Source organism: Scyliorhinus torazame, chromosome 30 (assembly GCF_047496885.1).
Source record: "Scyliorhinus torazame isolate Kashiwa2021f chromosome 30, sScyTor2.1, whole genome shotgun sequence".
Lineage (NCBI taxonomy): Eukaryota > Metazoa > Chordata > Chondrichthyes > Carcharhiniformes > Scyliorhinidae > Scyliorhinus > Scyliorhinus torazame.
This window is the reverse complement of record NC_092736.1, coordinates 8,498,276-8,517,494: the sequence shown is the minus strand read 5'-3', so window position 1 is coordinate 8,517,494 and position 19,219 is coordinate 8,498,276. Positions and strand designations below refer to the sequence as shown.

Genomic DNA, 19,219 nt, shown 5'->3' with positions numbered 1-19,219 from the left:
GAGAATTCCAGAGATTGACAATCCTTTGAGTGCTGTCATTTCTCCTCACCTCAGTCCTAGTTGGTCGCCCCCCCCCCCCCTCCTTTATCCTGAGACGTCGTACCAGGCTTGGCGAGACTCGGTGCTGTGCTGGAGCGGAACCCAGATCTGTACGGAGTGGGGATGGGTACTGGGCTCCCAGTTGACTGGTATCACTCTCTCGGGTAACCAACAGTAACTCGGTCTAGATCACCGCTGAAATCTGAACCTGAGAGTGCCCCAACGTCATCGCGACACTCGATGGGAGTGAGGTTTCTGGGGGCGTAACACCCATCGATGTGGCTGGAGGAAGGGAAATGGGTTTACGCTCTGCACTCACCTTTGTCTTCCTCGAAGGGGTTTTATCTCTCTCGCTTTATCTGAAACATTTTCTGAGACTTTTCTTGTCTGATTGTTCTCATTTCTCTCTTTTTTTCTCTCCTGTTCGTCCTCCTCTTCCCTCCACCCCCTCCCTCCCCCGCACCCCTCTCCCCCCCACCCACCCCCCTCACTTCCCCCCTCTACGCTACCCTCTACAGTAGAGATTAAGGTAATTAAAGAGCTGCCCTGGCCTCCACCTGTAGGACAACTGGACAGCGGGACACCAAACGCTGAAGGGGACCTCCTGCATTCTCACTGCCAACACCTGCACCAGCACCCACACTCACAGCCGCCGCAGCCTCTTCTCGAAGACAGCAGTGGTGGGTCCAATAATTCAGTTAGTTCTGGTCTGAGGTGTAACTGCTTCAAATGAAAGGGGGATGGGGGATCCTGCTTTGTTTCCTGAGCGTGGAATGAACCAATTTGTTACTTGAACCAATCAGTTAGTCTCCCTCTGTCCCATCCATACTTCAACCTCCCTGCAGACCCCCTCTCTGCGACCGCTCAGCAGAAGGTGCCACCTAACTGGGGCAAAGCCCGGCCTGCCACAGTTTGCCTTCTCCCCATTCTCCCTCTCTCCCTCTTGCTCTCTTTGACCGCTTTGCTTTGTTCTGCCCATCCGATTGAGGTGTTTGCAATGATGGGGGGTTGGGGCTTGTGATGGCAGAGATAGGGGGAGAGCAACTCCTTCCACTGGCAGGTGAGTGGTAACCGTAGCTTGAAGATTTAGGATCATTGGCGAACGTGCCCATGGGGGAATTGGGAACAGTCATGAATTGCAACGATCCGGAAGGCACTGCCTGAAAGAACGGTCAGGTCCAGCTGAGCTGCCCAGGAAAGATACGTGAAAAGGAGGAATTTTCTTTTATATTAAATCTTTTTATTGGCGTTTCTCATATTTATCATAGATATCATAGAATTTACAGTGCAGAAGGAGGCCACTCGGCCCATCGAGTCTGCACCGGCTCCTGGAAAGAGCACCCCACCCCACCCAACACCAAGGGCAATTTTGGACACTAAGGGCAATTTTATCACGGCCAATCCACCTAACCTGCACATCTTTGGACTGTGGGAGGAAACCGGAGCACCCGGAGGAAACCCACGCACACACGGGGAGGATGTGCAGACTCCACACAGACAGTGACCCAAGCCGGAATCGATCCTGGGACCCTGGAGCTGTGAAGCAATTGTGCTATCCACAATGCTACCGTGCTGCCCCGTTATATTTAAATGAGGTTTAGCACAGGGCTAAGTCGCTGGCTTTTAAAGCAGATGAAGGCAGGCCAGCAGCACGGTTCCATTCCTGTACCAGCCTCCCCGAACAGGCGCCGGAATGTGGCGACTAGGGGCTTTTCACAGTAATTTCACCTGAAGCCTACTTGTGACAATAAGCGATTTTTATTTTTTCACATAAACAATATTACATCATATTTTTCTTACCCGTGTCAGTTTACTTTATTGTACAGACAGGAAGGTGGGACCTCTACAGACAGGATGGTCTACATCTGAACCTGAGGGGCACAAATATCCTGGGGGGGAGATTTGTTAGTGCTCTTTGGGGGGGTTTAAACTAATGCAGCAGGGGCATGGGAACCTGGATTGTAGTTTTAGGGTACGGGAGAATGAGATTTTAGTGGTCAGGAGCACAGATTTGACGTCGCAGGAGGGGGCCAGTGTTCAGGTAGGTGGTTTGAAGTGTGTCTACTTCAATGCCAGGAGTATACGAAATAAGGTAGGGGAACTGGCAGCATGGGTTGGTACCTGGGACTTCGATGTTGTGGCCATTTCGGACACGTGGATAGAGCAGGGACAGGAATGGATGTTGCAGGTTCCGGGGTTTAGGTGTTTTAGTAAGCTCAGAGAAGGAGCCAAAGAGGGGGAGGTGTGGCGCTGCTAGTCAAGAACAGTATTACGGTGGCGGAGAGGATGCTAGATGGGGACTCTTCTTCCGAGGTAGTATGGGCTGAGGTTAGAAACAGGAAAGGAGAGGTCACCCTGTTGGGAGTTTTCTATAGGCCTCCAAATAGTTCTAGGGATGTAGAGGAAAGGATGGCAAAGATGATACTGGATAAGAGCGAAAGTAACAGGGTAATTATTATGGGAGACTTTAACTTTCCAAATATTGACTGGAAAAGATATAGTTTGAGTACATTAGATGGGTCGTTTTTTGTACAATGTGTGCAGGAGGGTTTCCTGACACAATATGTTGACAGGCCAACAAGAGGCGAGGCCACTTTGGATTTGGTTTTGGGTAATGAACCAGGCCAGGTGTTAGATTTGGAGGTAGGTGAGCACTTTGGGGACAGTGACCACAATTCGGTGACGTTTACGTTAATGATGGAAAGGGATAAGTATACACCGCAGGGCAAGAGTTATAGCTGGGGGAAGGGTAATTATGATGCCATTAGACATGACTTGGGGGGGTAGGTTGGAGAAGTAGGCTGCAAGTGTTGGGCACACTGGATATGTGGAGTTTGTTCAAGGAACAGCTACTGCGTGTTCTTGATAAGTACGTACCGGTCAGGCAGGGAGGAAGGCGTCGAGCGAGGGAACCGTGGTTTACCAAAGAAGTGGAATCTCTTGTTAAGAGGAAGAGGGATGCCTATGTGAAGATGAGGTGTGAAGTTTCAGTTGGGGCACTTGATAGTTACAAGGTAGCGAGGAAGGATCTAAAGAGAGAGCTAAGACGAGCAAGGAGGGGACATGAGAGGTATTTGGCAGGTAGGATCAAGGAAAACCCAAAAGCTTTCTATAGGTATGTCAGGAATAAAAGACTGACTAGGGTAAGAGTAGGGCCAGTCAAGGACAGGGATGGGAAGTTGTGTGTGGAGTCTAAAGAGATAGGCGAGATACTAAATGAATATTTTTCGTCAGTATTCACTCAGGAAAAAGAGAATGTTGTGGAGGAGAATGCTGAGACCCAGGCTATTAGAATAGATGGCATTGAGGTACGTAGGGAAGAGGTGTTGGCAATTCTGGACAGGCTGAAAATAGATAAGTCCCCGGGGCCTGATGGGATTTATCCTAGGATTCTCTGGGAAGCCAGGGAAGAGATTGCTGAGCCTTTGGCTTTGATTTTTATGTCATCATTGGCTACAGGAATAGTGCCAGAGGACTGGAGGATAGCAAATGTGGTCCCTTTGTTCAAGAAGGGGAGCAGAGACAACCCCGGCAACTATAGACCGGTGAGCCTCACGTCTGTTGTGGGTAAAGTCTTGGAGGGGATTATAAGAGACAAGATTTATAATCATCTAGATGGGAATAATATGATCAGGGATATTCAGCATGGCTTTGTGAAGGGTAGGTCATGCCTCACAAACCTTATCGAGTTCTTTGAGAAGGTGACTGAACAGGTAGACGAGGGTAGAGCAGTTGATGTGGTGTATATGGATTTCAGTAAAGCGTTTGATAAGGTTCCCCACGGTAGGCTATGCAGAAAATACGGAGGATGGGGATTGAGGGTGATGTAGAGATGTGGATCAGAAATTGGCTAGCTGAAAGAAGACAGAGGGTGGTGGTTGATGGGAAATGTTCTGAATGGACTTCAGTTACAAGTGGCGTACCACAAGGATCTGTTCTGGGGCTGTTGCTGTTTGTCATTTTTATAAATGACCTAGAGGAGGGCGCAGAAGGGTGGGTGAGTAAATTTGCAGACGACACTAAAGTCGGTGGTGTTGTCGACAGTGCGGAAGGATGTTGCAGGTTACAGAGGGACATAGATAAGCTGCAGAGCTGGGCTGAGAGGTGGCAAATGGAGTTTAATGTAGAGAAGTGTGAGGTGATTCACTTTGGAAAGAATAACAGGAATGCGGAATATTTGGCTAATGGTAAAATTCTTGGAAGTGTGGCTGAGCAGAGGGATCTTGGTGTCCATGTACATAGATCCCTGAAAGTTGCCACCCAGGTTGATAGGGTTGTGAAGAAGGCCTATGGAGGTTTGGCCTTTATTGGTAGAGGGATTGAGTTCCGGAGTCATGAGGTAATGTTGCAGCTGTACAAAACTCTGGTACGGCCGCATTTGGAGTATTGCGTACAGTTCTGGTCACCTCATTATAGGAAGGATGTGGAAGCTTTGGAGCGGGTGCAGAGGAGATTTACCAGGATGTTGCCTGGTATGGAGGGAAAATCTTATGAGGAAAGGCTGATGGACTTGAGGTTGTTTTCGTTAGAGAGAAGAAGGTTCAGAGGAGACTTAATAGAGGCATACGAAATGATCAGGGGGTTAGATAGGGTGGGCAGTGAGAGCCTTCTCCCGCGGATGGAAATGGCTAGCATGAGGGGACATAGCCTTAGACTGAGTGAGGGGTAATAGGTGTAGGACAGAGGTCAGAGGTAGGTTCTTTACGCAAAGAGTGGTGAGGCCGTGGAATGCCCTACCTGCAACAGTAGTGAATGCGCCAACATTGAGGGCATTTAAGAGTTTATTGGATAAGCATATGGATGATAATGGCATAGTGTAGGTTAGATGGCTTTTGTTTTTTGACTTCCCATGTCGGTGCAACATCGTGGGCCGAAGGGCCTGTACTGCACTGTATCGTTCTATGTTCTATGTTTATTTTGAAAAGGAGGGATTGTCACGGTTCTCGGGAAAGAACAAGGAGCAGTGGGACTAATGAGTAGCTCTTTCAATGGGCGAATGGTCGTCTCCCGTACTGTCTGACTCTACCCCACTGAGGGAGCTGGAGTGGGGCACCAGGCCAAACTCTCGGTGTTGCAAATAAACATCCAGTCTGACTCACAGTGTTGGCTTTGTGTACGGGACCGTCACTGTTCTGAGCCAATGTCTGACCTCATTGACGCGTTCCAGCCTCGGATAGCAAGCGAGGATCGATCGCAGGCAGACTCTTCCCTTCGGTAAATGATTCAAATCACCATTGAAATGAGGAGATTTAGAGTAATTGATGGGACTTCGCCAATCCCAAGGGCAATTTAAGTTTTGGATGAGCTGCGGGAGAAGGTTAATCTTGCTGTTTCTGTAATCACTGCACTTAATAGCTTCATGCGTAACTCAACAAAACCCACATAAGCTACAGGAAAAGCCTTGATGTAGTTGGATCTTAAAACTAAACAACCTCTTGGAACACATCGTTATGACGGAACATCGAACATTACAGCGCAGTACAGGCCCTTCGGCCCTCGATGTTGCGCCGACCTGTTAAACCACTCTAAAGCCCATCTACACTATTCCCTTATCCTCCATATGTCTATCCAATTACCATTTGAATGCCCTTAGTGTTGGCGAGTCCACTACCGTTGCAGGCAGGGCATTCCACGCCCTTACTACTCTCTGAGTAAAGAACCTACCTCTGACATCTGTCTTATATCTATCTCCCCTCAATTTAAAGCTATGTCCCCTCGTGCTAGACATCACCATCCGAGGAAAAAGGCTCTCACTGTCCACCCTATCCAATCCTCTGATCATCTTGTATGCCTCAATTAAGTCACCTCTTAACCTTCTTCTCTCTAACGAAAACAGCCTCAAGTCCCTCAGCCTTTCCTCATAAGATCTTCCCTCCATACCAGGCAACATTCTGGTAAATCGCATCTGCACCCTTTCCAATGCTTCCACATCCTTCCTATAATGCGGCGACCAGAATTGCACGCAATACTCCAAATGCGGCCACACCAGAGTTTTGTACAGCTGCGACATGACCTCATGGCTCCGAAACTCAATCCCTCTACCAATAAAAGCTAACGCACCGTACGCCTTCTTAACAACCCTCTAAGTCATATTAACACTCTGGAACCACAGAGGAACCGTTGGACTGAGATGTGGCAACGGGAGCAGAATGGGAGCCACCATACTTATAACCAGGAGTCACAAACTGATCAATCTCACCAGTGAGGCGCCACTCTCGATCCAATCACAGGATTGTCACTTTCTCTGCTTTATGTCCTTGATCTCTGTCTTTTCTCTTATCGACTAAAGCCTAAAGCAACTTTCCCCTGTAAACGATGTCAGTTTTCACATTGTATTGCATCAATGCACCGTACAGAAACAGGCCACTTGACCCATCAAGTCTATGCCAAGTGTTTACCCTCCACACAAGCCTCCTCCGACCCCAATTCATCTCACCCTGTCAACACCTCCCTCGTGTTTGTCCACCTGTTGCTGCCCTCTACTGGCTTCAGCTGATGAAACCGACTCATCAATACTCAATACAAACTTTAGTTTTTGTTAAATAAATTTAGAGGACCCAATTATTTTTTTTCTAATTTAGCGCGGCCAATCCACCTACCCTGCACACCTTTGGGTTGTGGGGGTGAGACCCACGCAGACACGTGGAGAATGTGCAAACTCAACTCCACGAAGACAGTGACGCAGGGCTGGGATTCGAACCCGGGTCCTCAGCACCATAGGCAACAGTGCTAACCACTGTGGCACCGTGCCGCAAAATACAAACTTGATTTAATGCATCTATATTTAACTCACCACGACTTTAGTAATCTGCTTATTTGAACAGTTACGAAAGTTTCAAGACTCACAACTTGAACTCAAGATACGGCCCGATGGAGAGAACTTGGCCAGCCCCACTCTGGAGGGTGTGCGCTGCTCTGAACTTCCAAACTCGGGGCGGGATTCTCCCATCCCGCGGCAGAGCGTCCACGCCGTCGTGAACGGCGTCGCGTTTTACGGCGGCGTGAACGGGCCGCTGCCAGGAGTAATTCTGGCCCCGACAGGGGGCCAGCACGGCGCTGGAGCGGTTCATGCCGCTCCAGCTGCCAATCCCGGCGCGAACTGGGCACCGCGGGATCCGCACATACGCGGTGGCCTCCATCAACGCGCCGGCCCCGACGCAACATGGCGCAGGAGTGCCGGGGCCGGCGCGTAGGAAAAGAGCCTGGGGGACAGTGAGGCCGGCCCGCCGATCAGTGGGCCCCGATCGCGGGCCAGGTCGCATCGGAGGGCCCCCCCCGGGGTCGGTGCCCCCCCCCCACACAGGCTGCCACCCGACCCTTGCACGCTGAGTTCCTGCCGGCTGAGAGCAGGGGTGGAGGCCGCCGGCGGGACTCGGCGTCTTTACGACGGCCGCTCGGCCCATCCCACCTCGAGAATAGACGGACTATTCTCTGCGGAGAATCGTGTGCCGGTGGCGGGACGCAGTGACCCGGTCGCAGGGATTCTCCGGCCCAGGGCTGGGAGAATCTCACCCAGGGTAGGGTCTTGCGAATGTTGGTCCCAGGGTTATAGCTGCTGAAATCCTGGAAGCTGCCTCTTTCTATAACCTTTTAGTTCTCAGTTTGTGGTTCATTCTTACAAACAATCCTTTAGCGCGGAGGCATCGTTGGTCCATGAGAGAGTCTTGTTTTCGATGTTGCAAAACAAAGTGCCATCAGTGGAACATCCAGTTGTGCATTGTTCTCCTGTCTTTTCCCACAGGAATTCATCTTGCCAAGTTTTAAATTTTTTTTTAGAATAACCAATTAATGTTTTAAAACTACAGGGCAATTTAGCATGGCCAATCCACCTGCCCTGCACATCTTTTGGGTTGTGGGGGTGAGACCCACGCAGACACTGGGAGAATGTGCAAGCTCCACACGGACAGTGACCCAGTGAGCTGGGATCGAACCTGGGACCTCGGCGCCGTGATCATTTTGCCAAGTTGCAGTTTTCACACATGCAAGTCTGTTTGACCAACATGCCTCACGGCACAATGTTAGCCATTTTCCCTCTCAGCACCCTGTGTGGTAGCGATTCCCGACACGATTAAAATCATAATTTATATCATAAATTCAATCGAATCTTCCCAATTTTCGTCAGGCGTGTGATTAACAATAAACTGTCTCATGTTTCATTTTCATTCCAGACTCCACCTGTCTAGTGGGACCAATGGGATGTTTCTCCCCCTAATCCACAAGTGCAAACTCCGAGTACACTATCTCATTCCCTTTGTAAAGCACAGGTTACTCGCAAGGTAGCACACTGGTTAGCAAAGTTGCTCCACATCTCCAGCGTCTCAGGTTCGATCCCGGTCCTGGGTCACTGTCTGTGTGGAGTTTGCATATTCTCCCCGTGTCTGTGTGGGTTTCGCCCCCACAACCCAAAGATGTGCAGAGTAGTTGGATTGGCCATGCTAAATTGCTTCTCAATTGGAAAAAAAATAATTGGGTACTCTAAATTTATTCAAATAAAATGATTGAGAGTGTTGGGGGCAGGGTATGGGAGGGGGGGTGACATGGGGCTGGTGCGATGCAGGCGGTGGGATGAGCAAGGCCAGTGAAGAAGTGAAAGGCAAGGGTAAAGGTTTTGAACTTCCTGTTATACAATGAGTCGAGTGCCTCAGAGCAAGGGAGCCATTGGTCAGTGAATGTGGGGGATGTAAATATGTTTTAGCCTAAGTTAAGGGTGGAGGGGTGCAGGGGTGGGGGTAGGGGAACATGGTGCACTGCGGGAAACCTCAGTCCAAGAATTTATAGCTTCTTATAGCTGGGCACAGTAAGAAGTCTTACAACACCAGGTTAAAGTCCAACAGGTTTGTTTCGAATCACTAGCTTTCGGAGCACTGCTCCTTCCTCAGGTGAACATATATTCTGGAGCCTACCTCTTCATTCACCTGAGGAAGGAGCAGTGCTCCGAAAGCTAGTGATTTGAAACAAACCTTGTTCGACTTTAACCTGGTGTTGTAAGACTTCTTACTGTGCTCACCCCAGTCCAACGCCGGCATCTTGACATCATCAAGATGGGCAGCACGGTAGCATAGTGGTTAGCACTGTTGCTTCACAGCTCCAGGGACTCGGGTTCGATTCCCGGCTTGGGTCACTGCCTGTGCGGAGTCTGCACGTTCTCCCCGTGTCTGCGTGGGTTTCCTCCGGGTGCTCCGGTTTCCTCCCACAGTCCAAAGATGTGCGGGTTAGGTGGATTGGCCACGCTAAAATTTCCCTTAGTGTCCAAAAAGGATAGGTGGGGTTACGGGGATAGGATGGCTGTGTGGGCTTAAGTGGGGCGCTCTTTCCATGGGCCGGTGCAGACTCGACGGGCCGAATGGCCTCCTTCTGCCCTGTAAATTCTATGATTCTATGAAAAAAATACATTTAGCAACAACATCAAATAGCCACCTGGCCCCCCCACAACCCAAAAAGATGTGCAGGGTAGGTGGATTGGCGATGCTAAATTGCCCCTTAATTGGAAAATAAATAAACAAACAAAATAGTCATCTGGCTGCCGGAGAATTAAATGTCACACTTTTCAAATATAGAGCATCGTTCAGCAGGCGGGCAACATAATTTGGAGTAAGAGGGAATTTGCTGCGTTTCTGGAGGGGTTTGAGGGGCACGAGGAGGTGGTTAGACCGGGGGGAGCAACGTGGGTGATTGTTGTGGTGAGGCGGGAGGGAGAGGTGAGGGATCGATATGGTGAGCAAGTGGATATCTGTGGGGGGTGGGGGGGAGATCGATAGGACAGAGGTGGGAAAGTTGTCTTCTATTTCAAAAGGAATTTGGGCGGGATTCCCCGATTCCCCGCGACGCGCCATTCGCTGGTGACGGGATTCTCTGACCAGCTGCCTGGTCAATGGTATTTCTCATTGAAGACCCCCCCCACACCACTGGGAAACCTGTGGGTGGGGGTGCACTGCTGGGGGGGTGGGGATGGGGGGGGGGGGGGGGGATGGAGAGTCCCAACAGCCGGAGAACTCCAAAGTTGGTATTCCTCGGAAAGCAAACCTGCCTTTCGACGTCGCAAAAAATGACTCTTTCCGCTCCTTTTCCCTGCCCGGCGCCTCTCAAAGCGCGAGCGGCTCCCCCTCCAGTTGCTGTTTGTGGGATCTTACTGTGCATAGAATGTTTCACCCCTTGGGGGACATTTAGGTGGGTTGCGGGCCGGATTCTCCCAATCGAGACGGAAGGAGGAAGAATTTCCTCACTCGGAGGGTGGTTAGTCCGTGGAATTGTCTCCCCCCCCCCCCCCCCCCCAGCGGGCTCCGTGCTGAGTTAGAAAGGCTTTTGATTGACAAAGGGGGGGGGGGCCGAGGTTTATGTGGAGTGAGAAGGGACGGGTGGGGAGTGGGGGGGGGGGGGGGGGTTGGTGAAGAGGCAAGAACATGCAGTTAAGGCCACATTCGGATCAGATGTAATCTTATTGAGCGGTGGGGCAGGCTCGAATGGCTTCCCACTGCTCCTACTCCTCATGTTCTTAACTAACCTCTTGCCGAACCCGTTATCTGCCACCTAATGGAATCCACCCCAGAATAAACGGCGCTTATTGCATCAGATCAGAATTAGCACAGCGAGATTAATAATGTGCCAACAGCTCAAAGAGTAATACACTGTGGAAACATATTAATTATAGAATTAGAATATAGATATTTATAGAGTGCTAAGTTGAGCCTTTACCTGGAATAATTTTTTAGTGAGCGAGGTTGGAAGGTGAATGCTTTTTCCTCCACCTCACACTGACACCCAGTGCCGCGCTGGGGGAGTGCTGCACTGTCGGAGGTGCCGTCTTTCCGAAGAGGGGTTGAAACCCGGGACCTGGGCTCACCCCCTTCGGCGGATGTAAGACATCCCGTGGTCCGATTTCCAAGCGGGAAACCTGCCGGTGTCCTGGCCGATCTTGATCCCTCAACCAGGAGTCAGGTTAGCTGGTCGTTATCGCGTTGATCCTGGTGGGAGGGGACTGTGTGCAAATTGGCTCCTCTGCTTTCAGGCATTACAGGACCGGAAGAAGACCATTCAGCCCATCACGACCGCACTGTTTCAACAGTGACCGTACTTCATTGAGGACTTAATTGGCTGAAAGTCAACACGGGGCGTCGCGAGATGAAAGGCGCTATAGAAAGGCACATTTTTTTGTCGAACCCGGGACCCTGGAGCTGTGAGGCAGCAGTGCTGACCCCTGTGCAGTAGTTTATGGGATGGGGGGGGTCGCTGGCTAGCACATCAGTAGTTGTCCATCTCCCTGATTCCTGGATTAGTGCAGTGACATTACCACTGCCCCATCCGCTCTCCCAAGTGACTGGGCTCCTGGAGCCTGTTTAAATAAAAGTGAAATAAAAGCTAACTTGAAGTATGAAACCATATTGGGCATGTGACCAGTCCATGGAGTAGCCCCACTGATGAATAAATCAGTCAGGTTTTATATAACAGTAAATAATATAATTTCTAACAGGTCTGAATGGAGATGCACTCATGAACATCAAACATCTTTAAAATATCCTTCCTCCTTTTCCCTCCCACTTTTCTATTGCTCTCCTCCAACCCAACACCACTGATTCCTCCCCTCGCCCTTTCCCCTCCCCTCCCCCCCTTTCCCCTCCCCACTCTCCTCTACCCTTTCCCCCTCCCCTTTCCTTCACCCTCCCCATCTCCCCCTCCCCTCCCCCTCCTCCCACCCGTTCTCCACCCCCTCTTCCCCTCCCCCTCCCCTCTCTCCTCCTCTCCCCTCCCCCTCTTCCTTCCCTCTCACCCCCCCTTCCCTGTCCCTCCTCCTCTCTCCCACTCCCTCTCTCTCTCTCTCCCACCCCACTCCACCTCCCCTCCCCTCCCCTCTCTCCCACTCCCCCTATCACTTTTCCCCTCTCCCCTCATTCCCCCTCCCCATTGCCCCTCCCCATTCCCCCTTCCCATTCCCCCTCCCCCACTCCCCGTCCCCCATTCCCCCTCCCCATTCCCCTTCCCAATCCCCCTCCCCATTCTCCCTCCCCATTGGCTGTCCCCATTCCCCCTTCCCAATCCCCCTCCCCATTCCCCCTCCCCATTGGCTGTCCCCATTCCCCCTTCCCCATTCTACTCCCCATTCCCCCCCATCCCCCCTCCCTCATTGCCTGTCCCCATTCCCCCTTCCCCAATCCCCCTCCCCATTCCCCCTTCCCATTGCCTGTCCCCATTCCCCCTCGCGCAATCCCTCTCCTCCATTCCCCCTCCCCATTTCCCCTCCCCATTCACCCTCCCTATTCCCCCTCCCCATTCCCCCTCCCACCCCCATTCCCCCTCCCCCATTCCCCCTCCCCCATTCCCCCTCCTCCATTCCCCCTCCCCTCATTCCCACTCCCCCATTCCCCCTCCCCATTCCCCCTCCTCCATTCCCCCCCATTCCCCCTCCCCACCCTCCCTCGCCCATTGCCTATCCCCATTCCCCCTCCCCATTCCCCCTTCCCCATTCCTCTCCCCCATTCCCCCTCCCCATTCCCCCTCTCCCATTCTCCCTCCCCATTCCCCCTCCCCATTCCCCCTCCCCATTTCCCCCTCCTCCATTCCCCCCCATTCTCCCTCCCCATCACCCCTCGCCCATTGCCTATCCCCATTCCCCCTCCCCATTCCCCCTCTCCCATTCTCCCTCCCCATTCCCCCTCCCCATTCCCCCCCTCCATTCCCCCCATTCCCCTCCCCCATCCCCCCTCGCCCATTGCCTATCCCCATTCCCCCTTCCCCATTCCCCCTCCCCATTCCCCCTCCCCATTCCCCCTCCCCATTCCCCCTCTCATTCCTCCTCCCCATTCCTCCTCCCCATTCCCCCTCCCCATTCCCCCTCCCCATTCCTCCTCCCCATTCCTCCTCCCCATTCCCCCTCCCCATTCCCCCTCCCCATTCCTCCTCCCCATTCCCCCTCCTCATTCCCCCTACCCCCCCCACCCACCCCCCATTCCCTCTCCCTCTATAATTAGTCCAGGCTGGCTGGATTACTAGTCCACTAACTGTCAGTTACTATTTATACTCTTTTTTTAAAAAATAGAACAAATGATCAGTAAAATGACCCGATGAAGAGTGCGTACCAGCCCTGGCAGAGCACCGTAACTAAAACACAACATAGAATCCCATCAGTGCAGGGGGAGGACATTTGGCCCATCGAATCTGCACCGACCCTCTGAGTGAGCTCCCAGCGATTCCCAATCCCCATCCATAAGCCAACGTAACCGTTAAACACTAAGGTCAATTTATCACGGCCAACCCACCTAACCTGCACGTCTTTGGACTGTGGGAGGAAATCGGAGCACCCGGAGGGAACCCACGCAGACACGGGGAGAACGTGCAGACTCCGCACAGTCACCCAAAGCTGGAATCAATCCCGGATCCAAGAACAAGAACAAAGAACAAAGAAATGTACAGCACAGGAACAGGCCCTTCGGCCCTCCAAGCCCGTGCCGACCATACTGCCCGACTAAACTACAATCTTCTACACTTCCTGGGTCCGTATCTCTCTGTTCCCATCCTATTCATGTATTTGTCAAGATGCCCCTTAAATGTCACTATCGTCCCTGCTTCCACCACCTCCTCCGGCAGCAAGTTCCAGGCACCCACTACCCTCTGTGTAAAAAACTTGCCTTGTACATCTCCTCTAAACCTTGCCCCTCGCTCCTTAAACCTATGCCCCCTAGTAATTGACCCCTCTACCCTGGGGAAAAGCCTCTGACTATCCACTCTGTCTATGCCCCTCATAATTTTGTATACCTCTATCAGGTCGTCCCTCAACCTCCTTCGTTCCAGTGAGAACAAACCGAGTTTATTCAACCTCTCCTCATAGCTAATGCCCTCCATACCAGGCAACATCCTGGTAAATCTCTTCTGCACCCTCTCTAAAGCCTCCATATCCTTCTGGTAGTGTGGCAACCAGAATTGAACACTATACTCCGAGTGTGGCCTAACTAAGGTTCTATACAGCTGCAACATGACTTGCCAATTTTTATACTCAATGCCCCGGCCAATGGAGGCAAGCATGCCGTATGCCTTCTTGACTACCTTCTCCACCTGTGTTGCCCCTTTCAGTAACCTGTGGATCTATACACCTAGATCTCTCTGACTGTCCCTGTCGCTGTGAGGCAGTAGTGCTAACCCCTGTGCCACCCATAACATTAAAGGGAGCTTAACTAACTAAACCAATATATTGTTCCTGGGGGTGATGATGCTGCACAGCCCCCAGGGTGCCCACCAGTCACGGAAGGTGTGTAGCGTGCCGGTGGACACCACAAGCTCCCTCTCCAGAGCCACCCGGTTGTGAATGTACCGCGGTGAGGCACAGACAGGTGGGTCAGACACCTCCCTCGTTGACCGCTGCCTGGACCTGTTCATGGCAACCTTGGCCAGGCCCAGGGCAGGCCCATGAGGACATCCTCCCACCCTGCCCCCTCTACACCAGTGTCTGAAGTCAGTGTGAGGCGGAAGGAAACCAAAAATTGAGGAGCTGCCCCTTCAGGTAACTTGGAAAAGGGCTCGAGCGTCAGGCAGTCGACACAAATGTAGAACCTGGACTCCCCTTGGTCGCAGAAAAGGCATGTGGCCTGGGGGTCCATGGACCACATTTATCTATGGTTATGTGGCAGTGCTGAGCGCAAAACCCTCCACACCAGGTCCCCGATGGAAAATGAGACAACTCCCGCATAGCGTGCCCGCCACTGGGGACCCCCTCCACTGCCAGGTGTAGAACAGAACACAAAGGTGTGTCCTGATGGTGGAGGAAGACAAGAAGGTGAGGGTGAGTAGCAGGTCACACAGGAATCAGCCCTGGCGTCCGGCTACCCTGCCTGGTGAGGTCTCCCAGGCACCGCGGCGAGTCCTGGACGGTTGGAAAATCCCGCAAATATATATTTAAATAAGCTGATCCGGATCCTGTCCACAAATGAGGCCTGAATCTGCATATTTAATTTAGAATATTTCAGTAGATTATTTAATAAAAACCATGACCAGGTTCCACAAACCGCTGTCTGGTTTTGCTCGTGCATTCCCATCACCATTCCCACTGTAAATTCCTGTCAATATTTCACATTGAATTTTTCTATGTCAACTGTCATGACGTAGTTGCAACCTTTGGGCCACTAGGTGGCCCTATGGAGCAGGCTTCTGATATCCTCATGCCAGTTCCATCACTGAAACTCCTGGGCGGGATTCTCTCACCCTGGGGCCGGGCCGGAGAATCACGAATGGGCGCGAATCGCGCCAGGCTGCCCCGGCACCGGTCCGCCGATTCTTCGGAGAGCGGAGAATCGGTGGGTGTTGGCACCGGTCGATTCTCCGCCCGGGATGCGACGAATCCCGCCGGCGCCGTGCACGCCTGCTCTTACCCGGCGGGGCCGCGGCGCGGATGCATCCGGGGGCGACCTGGTGGGGGGGGGGGGGTGGTCAGACCCCAGAGGGGGCCTCCAATGTGGCCTGGCCCGCGATCGGGGCCTAACGATCGGTGGGTCGGCCTCTCGGGCTGGGGGCCTTTTTTGTTCCGCGCCGGCCCCTGCAGCCCTCGCCATGTGGCGTTGGGGCCGGCGCAGAGAAGGGAGCCACTGCGCATGCACGCATTGGTGTGGTCCCACTGCACATGCGGGCATTGGTGTGGTCCCACTGCGCATGTGCACATTGGTGTGGTCCCACTGCGCATGTGCACATTGGTGTGGTCCCACTGCGCATGTGCACATTGGTGTGGTCCCACTGCACAAGCGCGCATTGGTGTGGCCCCACTGCACATGTGCACATTGGTGTGGTCCCACTGCACATGTGGGCATTGGTGTGGTCCCACTGCGCATGTGCACATTGGTGTGGTCCCACTGCGCATGTGCACATTGGTGTGGTCCCACTGCACATGTGGGCATTGGTGTGGTCCCACTGCGCATGTGCACATTGGTGTGGTCCCCACTGCGCATGTGCACATTGGTGTGGTCCCACTGCACAAGCGCGCATTGGTGTGGCCCCACTGCACATGTGCACATTGGTGTGGTCCCACTGCACATGTGGGCATTGGTGTGGTCCCACTGCGCATGTGCACATTGGTGTGGTCCCACTGCGCATGTGCACATTGGTGTGGTCCCACTGCACAAGCGCGCATTGGTGTGGCCCCACTGCACATGTGCACATTGGTGTGGTCCCACTGCACATGTGGGCATTGGTGTGGTCCCACTGCGCATGTGCACATTGGTGTGGTCCCACTGCGCATGTGCACATTGGTGTGGTCCCACTGCACATGTGCACATTGGTGTGGTCCCACTGCACATGCGCGCATTGGTGTGGTCCCACTGCGCATGTGCGCATTGGTGTGGTCCCACTGCACATGTGCACATTGGTGTGGTCCCATTGCACATGTGCACATTGGTGTGGTCCCACTGCACATCCACGCATTGGTGTGGCCCCACTGCACATGTGCACATTGGTGTGGTCCCACTGCACATGTGCACATTGGTGTGGTCCCACTGCACATGTGCACATTGGTGTGGTCCCACTGCACATGTGCACATTGGTGGGGTCCCACTGCACATGCGCGCATTGGTGTGGTCCCACTGCACATGTGGGCATTGGTGTGGTCCCACTGCACATGCGCGCATTGGTGTGGTCCCACTGCACATGCGCGCATTGGTGTGGTCCCACTGCGCATGTGCACATTGGTGTGGTCCCACTGCACATGTGCACATTGGTGTGGTCCCACTGCACATGTGCACATTGGTGTGGTCCCACTGCACATGTGCACATTGGTGGGGTCCCACTGCACATGCGCGCATTGGTGTGGTCCCACTGCACATGTGGGCATTGGTGTGGTCCCACTGCACATGCACGCATTGGTGTGGTCCCACTGCACATGTGGGCATTGGTGTGGTCCCACTGCACATGCGCGCATTGGTGTGGTCCCACTGCGCATGTGCACATTGGTGTGGTCCCACTGCACAAGCGCGCATTGGTGTGGCCCCACTGCACACGCGCGCATTGGTGTGGTCCCACTGCGCATGTGCACATTGGTGTGGCCCCACTGCACATGTGCACATTGGTGTGGTCCCACTGCACAAGCGCGCATTGGTGTGGCCCCACTGCACATGTGCACATTGGTGTGGTCCCACTGCACATGTGGGCATTGGTGTGGTCCCACTGCGCATGTGCACATTGGTGTGGTCCCACTGCGCATGTGCACATTGGTGTGGTCCCACTGCGCATGTGCACATTGGTGTGGCCCCACTGCACATGTGCACATTGGTGTGGTCCCACTGCACATGCGCGCATTGGTGTGGTCCCACTGCGCATGTGCGCATTGGTGTGGTCCCACTGCGCATGTGCACATTGGTGTGGTCCCATTGCACATGTGCACATTGGTGTGGTCCCACTGCACATCCACGCATTGGTGTGGCCCCACTGCACATGTGCACATTGGTGTGGTCCCACTGCACATGTGCACATTGGTGTGGTCCCACTGCACATGTGCACATTGGTGTGGTCCCACTGCACATGTGCACATTGGTGGGGTCCCACTGCACATGCGCGCATTGGTGTGGTCCCACTGCACATGTGGGCATTGGTGTGGTCCCACTGCACATGTGCACATTGGTGTGGTCCCACTGCACATGTGCACATTGGTGTGGCCCCACTGCACATGTGCACATTGGTGTGGTCCCACTGCACATGCGCGCATTGGTGTGGTCCCACTGCGCATGTGCGCATTGGTGTGGTCCCACTGCACATGTGCACATTGGTGTGGTCCCATTGCACATGTGCACATTGGTGTGGTCCCACTGCACATGCACGCATTGGTGTGGCCCCACTGCACATGTGCACATTGGTGTGGTCCCACTGCACATGTGCACATTGGTGTGGTCCCACTGCACATGTGCACATTGGTGTGGTCCCACTGCACATGTGCACATTGGTGGGGTCCCACTGCACATGCGCGCATTGGTGTGGTCCCACTGCACATGTGCACATTGGTGTGGTCCCACTGCACATGCGCGCATTGGTGTGGTCCCACTGCGCATGCGCGCATTGGTGTGGTCCCACTGCACATGCACGCATTGGTGTGGTCCCACTGCGCATGCGCGCATTGGTGTGGTCCCACTGCACATGCGCGCATTGGTGTGGTCCCACTGCACATGCACGCATTGGTGTGGTCCCACTGCGCATGCGCGCATTGGTGTGGTCCCACTGCACATGCGCGCATTGGTGGGGTCCCACTGCACATGCACGCATTGGTGGGGTCCCACTGCACATGTGCACATTGGTGTGGTCCCACTGCACATGTGCACATTGGTGTGGTCCCACTTCACACGCATGCATTGCTGTGGTCCCACTGCACATGAGCACATTGGTGGGGTCCCACTGCACATGAGCACATTGGTGTGGTCCCACTGCACATGTGCACATTGGTGTGGTCCCACTGCGCATGTGCGCATTGGTGTGGTCCCACTGCACATGAGCACATTGGTGGGGTCCCACTGCACATGCACGCATTGGTGTGGTCCCACTGCACATGTGCGCATTGGTGTGGTCCCACTGCGCATGCGCGCATTGGTGTGGTCCCACTGCACATGTGCACATTGGTGTGGTCCCACTGCGCATGCACGCATTGGTGGGGTCCCACTGCACATGTGCACATTGGTGTGGTCCCACTTCACACGCATGCATTGCTGTGGTCCCACTGCACATGCGCGCATTGGTGTGGTCCCACTGCGCATGCGCGCATTGGTGTGGTCCCACTGCGCATGTGCGCATTGGTTTGATCCCACTGCGCATGCACGCATTGGTGTGGTCCCACTGCGCATGTGCACATTGGTGTGGTCCCACTGCACATGTGCACAATGGTGTGGTCCCACCGCGCATGTGCGCATTGGTGTGGTCCCACTGCACATGCGCGCATTGGTGTGGTCACACTGCGCATGTGCACATTGGTGTGGTCCCACTGCACATGCGCGCATTGGTGTGGTCCCACTGCGCATGCGCGCATTGGTGTAGTCCCACTGCGCATGTGCACATTGGTGTGGTCCCACTGCGCATGTGCACATTGGTGTGGTCCCACTGCACATGTGCGCATTGGTGTGGTCCCACTGCGCATGCGCGCATTGGTGTGGTCCCACTGCACATGTGCACATTGGTGTGGTCCCACTGCGCACGTGCACATTGGTGGGGTCCCACTGCACATGTGCACATT

The 19,219-nt window shown here is 53.5% G+C and overlaps 1 protein-coding gene across 2 annotated transcripts in view; it reads left to right on the top strand.

The window, feature by feature from the left end:
• The window catches only part of LOC140404351 (SH2 domain-containing adapter protein F-like), a 268,902-nt gene that overhangs the window by 192,566 nt on the left and 57,117 nt on the right, over nt 1–19,219 (top strand). Inside the window, exon 4 of one of the 2 annotated variants that reach the window (XM_072492765.1) lies at nt 558–719. The exons of the other annotated variant lie outside the window; for it this stretch is intronic. Within the exon in view, the coding sequence (XP_072348866.1) occupies nt 558–719 (162 nt within the window). The remainder of the gene's footprint in view (nt 1–557; nt 720–19,219) is intronic. 2 annotated transcript variants of the gene reach the window in all.